This window comes from Octopus sinensis, linkage group LG17 (genome assembly GCF_006345805.1).
Source record: "Octopus sinensis linkage group LG17, ASM634580v1, whole genome shotgun sequence".
Lineage (NCBI taxonomy): Eukaryota > Metazoa > Mollusca > Cephalopoda > Octopoda > Octopodidae > Octopus > Octopus sinensis.
The window spans coordinates 43657418-43666520 of NC_043013.1; the positions used below are offsets into that span (position 1 = coordinate 43657418).

Here is a 9103-nt window from a genome sequence, read left to right on the forward strand (position 1 = left end):
TATATATATATATATATACATACATATTTAAAGAGCTGGCAGAAACGTTAGCGTGCCAGGCGAAATGCGTAGCCGTATTTCGTCTGTCGTTACGTTCTGAGTTCAAATTCCGCCGAGGTCAACTTTGCCTTTCATCCTTTTGGGGTCGATAAATGAAGTACCAGTTACGTACAGGGGTCGATGTAATTGACTTAATCCATTTGTCTGTCCTTGTTTGTCCCCTCTATGTTTAGCCCTTTGTGGGCAGTAAAGAAATATATATATATACATATATATATATATAAAGAGTAGGTCAAAAGTCATGCATCAAAACATTCAACATTTTTCGTTTTTATTACATTATTATTATTAAGGCGGTGAGCTGACAGAATTGTTACCATGCTGGATGAAATCCTAAGTGGTATTTCACTCATTGCTACATTCTGAGTTCAAATTCCACCAAGGTCAACTTTGTCTTTCATCCTTTTGAGGTTAACAAATTAAGTACCAGTGAAATACTGGGGTCAATGTAATTGATTAGTTCCCCGCCCCATCACCACCACAATTTCGGGCCTTGTGCTTTTAGTAGAAAGAATTATTATTATTATTATTATTATTAAGGTAGTGAGCTGGCAGAATTATTAGCATGCTGGGAAAAATGCTTAGCAGCATTTCATCTGTCATTACATTCTGAGTTCAAATGCTGCCAGTCGACTTTGCCCTTCATCCTTTTGGGGTCAATAACATAAATACCAGTTGAACACTGGGGTTGATGAAATCAACTTCCAAATTTCAGACCTTGTGCCTATAATAGAAAAGACTATTATTATTATTATTATCATTATTATTATTGTTATTATTGTTGTTGTTATTGTTATTCATTTTGTTCATCATGTATGAGTATCCATGTATTCAATATTATTTTATTTCTTTTCAAATTTTGAAAAATTGATGCATGTCTGACAATTCTGGAGTGTATTGAACTTATTTTGTGCCTAACTTTTGGCCCACTGTGTGTGTGTGTGTGTGTGTGTGTGTGTGTATAACGCAATTAGAGGTATGAAGACAGGGAAAGCCCCTTGCCCATCAGGAATCACATATATAAAATACACAAGACCTGTATGTTATTCTTAAACTTTCAGTTGGCTTCGAGTTCTGTTTCACATTTAAGTGATAACTTCCTAAATCTATACACAATATCTGTTCCAACTTTCAGCAGTGAATGTCTGTCTAGTCACAGGTTGGACTGCTTAAATCTGGCAACCTTAGAACTTGGCCATTGCCAAACCATAGTAAAGATATTGACCCCACTAAAGGAGTTATCCTAAATGGAAATATGAAAATAGCCTTACCATCTCATTCCACATCATAATCATTTAGCATCTGTTTTCCATGCTGGCATGAATTTTTGATGGTTTGACTGGAACTATTAAGTCACAGAGCTGCACTAAACTCCAATGTATTCTGGCTTGGTTTCTACAGCTGGATGCCCTTCCTACACTCCCCAGAGTGTAGCGGGTGCCTTTTCTGTGTTACCAGCATAGGTACCTGTTATGTGTTACTTGCACTGGCCACAACTACAATTTCATTTAGTTTGACAAGTTTTCTCAAGCAGAGCAAATCGACAAAGGTCTCAGTCGCTTGTCATCACCTCTGTGAGACTCAACATCTGAAGATCATACTTCACCACCTCATTCCTTTATTCCACATATATATTAATGTCCTATCGACAAAGCTTAAAACAGGAAATAATGCAATAATGCTTCCAAACAATAATGCTTTCTGATTTTTATTATTTCATGTAAAAAGAAAATCTGAAAATTAAAATTCAAAACATGCCAAACCCTTGAGTGCCAGGTTTAAGAGATCCAATTTTTTAACATATTTTGACCTGAAGGAAAGGTTAATACTGAAAAATGTTTATGCTCTTTGTATTGTTTCTTGTAAAATTTGACTCCCCGGGAATGCAGACCCAAGTCATTAGTCTGCTTCTGATGATGATGAGAATGATTAAGAGTAGTGGTGGCAGCAACAGTTGCTGTTGATTAATTCTAGACCAGTACAAATCCAGCAGACTCGTGATCAAGCTCTCCAACTATGACCATCCTCTCACTTTGTCAGACATAGTGTATCTAGCACTAAATTATCTTATGCATTCTTCTCTTTTTAAGACGGTAAGGTATGATTTAAGAGATTTGACTGCTGTTTCTAGCAGATCAAGTAACCAAGTAATGAATAGGACCATCATAAAAGACCAATTAAATTAATGTTAACGATAAAATTTTTAATTCACATTCATTCTTTTTATTAATTTTTATTTACTTCAAGGATTTTGTTATTCGCAACGATTCCGTTTGTGGTAGCACCATAGGACCGATTTTATCCCAGAAGATTGGTATTCCCACTGTTGACGTCGGTAGCCCTCAGCTAAGCATGCACTCAATCAGAGAACAGTGCTGCACAACGAGTATTGCACATGGAATTGCTCTGTTCAAGGTAAGATCAATCCTAGTTTCAAATTCTACCTTTATCATCGAAGTCACATCTTGGCAAATTGTTGACATCTCACACACACACATTCACTCTCTCATGCGTACACACATTTACTCTCACACATGCGCACACACACACACATTCACTCTTTTACATGCACACACACACACACATTCACTCATGCGCACACACATTTACTCTCACACATGCACACACACACACATTCACTCTCTCATGTGCACACGCACACACATTCTCTCGCACACATATTCACACCCTTTCTCTCTTTTTCACACACACCTTCACTCACACATACACATACACGCAACAATCATTTGCCTGATTTCCATCTCCCATTTATATTGTTCTTTGAGTTCAAATACTACTTTCATTGACTTTCATTCTTTGGGCCTGATGAAAAAAAGGACCTACTGAAGGTTGTGGATTGGCAGAACTGTAAGAAAATCAGATCAGATATCTTGCAATATTTGTTCCAGTTCTTTGCTTTCTGAGTTCAAATCCTGTCCTGCCATGGACTACTTATTTCTTTATTGCCCACAAGGGGCTAAACACAGAAGGGACAAAGGGATTAAGTCAATTACATCGATCCAAGTGTATAACTGGTACTTAATTTATCGACCCTGAAAGGATGAACGGTAAAGTCGACCTCGGTAGAATTTGAACTCAGAACGTAACGACAGACAAAATACCACTAAGCATTTCGCCCGGAGTGTTAACGTTTCTTATTTCTTTATTGCCCACAAGGGGCTCAACACAGAGGGGACAAACAAGGACAGACAAAGGGATTAAGTCGATTATATTGACCCCAGTGCATAACTGGTACTTAATTTATCGACCCTGAAAGGATGAACGGTAAAGTCGACCTCGGTAGAATTTGAACTCAGAACGTAACGACAGACAAAATACCGCTAAGCATTTCGCCCGGAGTGTTAACATTTCTTATTTCTTTATTGCCCACAAGGGGCGAAACACAGAGGGGACAAACAAGGACAGACAAAGGGATTAAGTCGATTATATCGACTCCCAGTGCATAACTGGTACTTAATTATCGACCCTGAAAGGATGAACGGTAAAGTCGACCTCGGTAGAATTTGAACTCAGAACGTAACGACAGACAAAATACCACTAAGCATTTCGCCCGGAGTGTTAACGTTCTTATTTCTTTATTGCCCACAAGGGGCTCAACACAGAGGGGACAAACAAGGACAGACAAAGGGATTAAGTCGATTATATTGACCCCAGTGCATAACTGGTACTTAATTTATCGACCCTGAAAGGATGAACGGTAAAGTCGACCTCGGTAGAATTTGAACTCAGAACGTAACGACAGACAAAATACCGCTAAGCATTTCGCCCGGAGTGTTAACATTTCTTATTTCTTTATTGCCCACAAGGGGCGAAACACAGAGGGGACAAACAAGGACAGACAAAGGGATTAAGTCGATTATATCGACTCCCAGTGCATAACTGGTACTTAATTTATTGACCCCGAAAGGATGAAAGGCAAAGTCGACCTCGGTGGAATTTGAACTTAGAACGTAACAGCAGACGAAATACCTATTTCTTTACTACCCACAAAGGGCTAAACACAGAGAGGAAAAACAAGGACAGACACATGGATTAAGTCGATTATATCAACCCCAGTGTGTAACTGGTACTTAATTTATCGACCCCGAAAGGATAAACGGTAAAGTCGACCTCGGCAGAATTTGAACTCAGAATGTAACGGCAGACGAAATACTGCTAAGCACTTTGGCCAGTGTGCTAACATTTCTGCCATGGACTACTTGCATAGTACTGGCACACCGTCGGTTATGACAACGAGGTTTCTAGTTGATCCAATCAACAGAACAGCCTGCTCATGAAATTGATGTGCAAGTGGCTGAGCACTCCACAGACACGTGTACCCTTAACGTAGTTCTCAGGGAGATTCAGCGTGACACGGTATGTGACAAGGCTGGCCCTTTGAAATACAGACGCTATTCGTTTTTGCCAGCTGAGTGCACTGGAGCGATGAAGAACTAAAGTGTTTTGCTCAAGGACACAATGCGCAGCCTGGAATTGAACTCACAACATTATAATCATGAGCGAAATACCCTAACCACTAAGCCACACGCTTTCACTACTTGGAGTAAGAGACTTAATCCAGTGTACAGCCATCTGGCACATTGGGTGTCTTTAGTAAACTTCCCACTGTTGGAAGCATTCTGGCCAGGTCCCTAGGGTTTGAGAATACCTTCCTCCTTGCCTCTCTCCCAGATGCCCTTCGGTCATTGAACTTTGACCTTGCAGGGACACCATCTTTTATTAAAAAACTGTACCTTAGTACTTAGCCATTCAATGAATTGGATTTATAAAATGAGTACCGGGTTATGTTGCACTGAATTACCTCCCTTAGACGCTGTCACCCTTTTACAAACTTATCTTACAATTTTACAAGTTTTATATTTGTATAAGGAAATGGATTTGTCAGTGAGGCACACACACACCCTCACTCTCTCTTTTTCATATACACTCACACATTCACCCTCCTTCACTCACACGTTCACCCTCCTTCACTCACGTTCACACTCCTTCACTCTCTCACACACACATTCACTCTCATGCGCATGCACATTCACACACACACACACACACTCACATTCACTCTCTCATGCACACACACACACACACACACACACATTTACTCTCTTGCACGTATACACATTCACTCACACACACATTCATGTTCTCTCTCTCTCACACACACCTTCACTCGCATACACACACACACACATTCACTCTCTCATACACACACACATTCACTCTCATACACACACACACACACATTCGCTCTCTCATGCACACACACATTCACTCTCTCATGCACACACACATACACACACATTTACTCTCTCGCATGTATACACATTTACTCTCTTGCACGTATACACATTCACTCACACACACATTCATGTTCTCTCTCTCTCACACACACCTTCACTCGCATACACACACACACACACACACACATTCACTCTCATACACACACACACACACATTCGCTCTCTCATGCACACACACATTCACTCTCTCATGCACACACACACACACACACATTTACTCTCTCGCATGTATACACATTTACTCTCTTGCACGTATACACATTCACTCACACACATTCATGTTCTCTCTCTTTCACACACACCTTCACTCGCATGCACACACACACACATCATTTGCCTGATTTCCAATCTCCCAAATTTCAGTTGTTGATCAATCTGATATGCAATGATTGAAGACTCTTGCCCAAAGTGTCTTACAAGTGGATTGAACATGGAAACGTGGTTACAAAACAAAATCTCCCTACTATGTGGCCAGTCTGGTAAACTGGAGCAAGCAGGGTTATGTGGTTTGTTCAAAGGCCCAACACAGTGGCTCCAGTAAAATTTGAACTCACAACAGCATGGTCAGAAGTCCACCTCTTTAATCTCACCTCCATTGTATTTTACTTAATTCTCAAATAATACTCTTTACTCTTTACTTGTTTCAGTCATGTGACTGTGGCCATTCTGGAGCACTGCCTTTTTAGTAGAGCAAATCGACCCCAGGACTTATTCTTTGTTAGCCTAGTACTTATTCTATCGGTCTTATTTGCCGAACCGCTAAGTTACGGGGACATAAGCACACCAGCATCGGTTGTCAAGCGATGTTGGAGGGACAAACGCAGACACACATACATATATATATATACACACACACATATCTACAACGGGCTTCTTTCAGTTTCCGTCTACCAAATCCACTCACAAGGCTTCGGTCGGCCCGAGGCTATAGTAGAAGACACTTGCCCAAGGTGCCACGCAGTGGGACTGAACCCGGAACCATTTGGTTGGTAAACGAGATACTTACCACACAGCCACTCCTACACCTATATTGAATATTTTGAAATTACTTTTTAAAAATTTTAATATCTTTTATTTATTTATTTGAATGTTATCTTTTTTTCTCTATTTATCTTCCAGTCTTTCTTCAAAAATTACCCAGAAATATTTGACAACATGAAGTTTTAACCAGTTTCAACAAGCAATGATGCTTTTGGCTGCTGGATGTTTGATTGCAACAAATAGAAATGAAATTATATTTTGTAGTATTTAGTCCCAGTTCTTTTCATTGTGTTCAAATCCTGCCATGGCCTCGATTTTTACCATTTTCATCCTTCCAACACTGATTAAAAATAAACTAGCAGTTAAGTATTGTGGTTGATAAAAACTGACTGAGCCCCACCACTGTCGAGTTTCCAGCCTTGTACATCTCAATAAGAAATTATCATAATTTGTCAAGTGAATGCTGTTGAGTTAGTGCCATAGCCAAAGTTCTTAATATTCCCAAAAGTGACATATTTGTTAACCCATTTCCTTTATGACATAATATTGATTCAGACAAATGCAACTCTCATATTTGTGTATATACATATAAACATACATGCACCATAAGTCTATACACACGGACCTTCTGTATTTGTACAATAGATATCTGTTTGAGTATATGTTTGTAAATATATCAAGTCATTCCATGAGTAATGTCTGAATTTTGGGTAAGGAAATCCCATCATTATCTATGACTTCCTTTCATCTAGTCATCAGTTTTTTTTAATCTCATTGGTAAAAAAAAACTCCTTTGACGTTGCTGAGAAAGATGAAGAGAAGTCAGTTTCAGCCTCTCTGGAGCTTTTGAGTACTAATCCATCTAAGTGAGTCTGTAAGCTTTGAAACAAATGGTAATCATTAGGAGCAAGGTCCAGGGAATAATACTGTTTTTTTTTTTTTTTTTTTTTTTTTTTTTGCTTTCAAAGCAGCACCTAAATGCTCTAATTGTTGGCAATAGGTGTGAGCAGTAATTATTGCATTAGTTGGTAGCAGCTCAAAGTGGATGACTCTAATGCAATCTCACCATACAGAAGAAGAACCTTTTTTGACTGGAGGTTCTTTTTGGGTTGTTGTTTAGCCTGTTCTCCACAACTAAGCCTTTGCCTGATCACTTAACATTTTCATTAAAAAAATCCATTTTTCATCACCGGTCACTAACCTGTCCCAAAATGGTGAGATATGTTCACGAGAGTGATGAGATGAACAGATGCCCACTCATGATTTTCAGTTGGCTTCTGTCAGATCATGGAAAACCCATTTTCTGAGTTTGAGCACCTTTCCAAGCTGTTTAAAGATGGTAGTGAATAGTTGAATGGCTTGAATTGAGCTTGCTTGCCAATTCTTCAACTGACACAACATTATCCTTCTGAACCAATGACAAATGAAACTCATCAAATTCAACAGAGCATCCTATTCATGTCCTCTCTCTCTTAGGCTATTTTTAAACTTTGTAAACCATCTTCTATAACTTCTTTTGTTCAAACATTCTTCCCCATAAACAACTGGATGTTTCAGGTTGCCCCTCTTGCACCGTTTCTCTTTGTGAACTCATTTATGTGCCTTAAATGCTCATTCAATATATCCATCTTTGAGGGGTTAATATTAGTAATTATTTCAGTCAGGTTATTCTGTAAAGAGAAATTATATTAAGTGAAAGGTTTCCAAATTCATATGAGTGTCGATCAATATCATTTGACATTTTAGAATACTGTAAAATTTGATAGAAATTACACATGTAAAATATACAAGGAATTTTTGCCAGGGTGACTTAAACTAGTAGGTTTGCACTCTGAATGCTCAATTTGGTATGCCACTAAAATTCTGCTCTCCCTCTCTGGTGACGGAACATTGTGTTGAGCAAGAATTCCATAGTCCAACAATTCCAAGAGTTGGGATATTCTAGAAACAGCTGTTAGAGACTATGTACACCTTTTTATTATGTCGCTAAATTAAATGTCCTTATCAAATCTTGCTAAACCGTTTGCCTCTTTCTGTTTTAATCTATAGAAATTACATGTATGATATTTCAGACAATATTCATGGGATGACCTGATATATATGTATAATATATATGTATGTGCAATATATGTATAATGTATGTGTATGTGTAATATATGTATATGTGCAATATATATGTATAATATATAAATATAATATATAATCAGTTAATAAAAAAACATATATCAGAAAGAAATACACTCTCAACGATGTAGTGGACTTTGTAAGACACTCTGTAACCAGGTCACAGATAGACACTTATTAAAATAACATATCAGAATATATATATATATGTATGTAATATACATATTATATATAATATGTAATAAATAATGTAGTATATATAATGTAACATATGTATATGCACCCTTATACAAGATGTGTATTTTCACATATGCACACACACATATAAAGTGCATGTGTGTATATATGTATGTATATATGTATATATATATGTATATATGTATATATATATATATATATATACACACACACACATGCACTTTGCATGTGTGTGTATATATAAATAGACATCTTGCATGAAGGTGCATATATATATATATATATATATATTGGAGCATTATGTATGACATATATATTTCATGTCTGTCCAAAACTTTTTTCCCTAAAGGGAATTTTCTTTTCATCCACTTAAAACTGCGGCAGAAAATAGGGTTGGGTTTCTTGTAGATTCTGTGTATGGA

At 37.8% G+C, this 9103-nt stretch overlaps 1 protein-coding gene across 1 annotated transcript in view; it reads left to right on the forward strand.

Moving 5' to 3' along the window:
* LOC115220844 (aspartyl aminopeptidase) overlaps positions 1–8660 on the forward strand; it is a 46217-nt gene extending 37557 nt beyond the window's left edge. The window contains exons 14-15 of the mRNA XM_029791024.2: positions 2308–2475; positions 6498–8660. Coding sequence (XP_029646884.1) covers positions 2308–2475; positions 6498–6545 — 216 coding nt within the window. The 3' untranslated portion in view covers positions 6546–8660. The remainder of the gene's footprint in view (positions 1–2307; positions 2476–6497) is intronic.
* Positions 8661–9103: the final 443 nt, after the last annotated feature.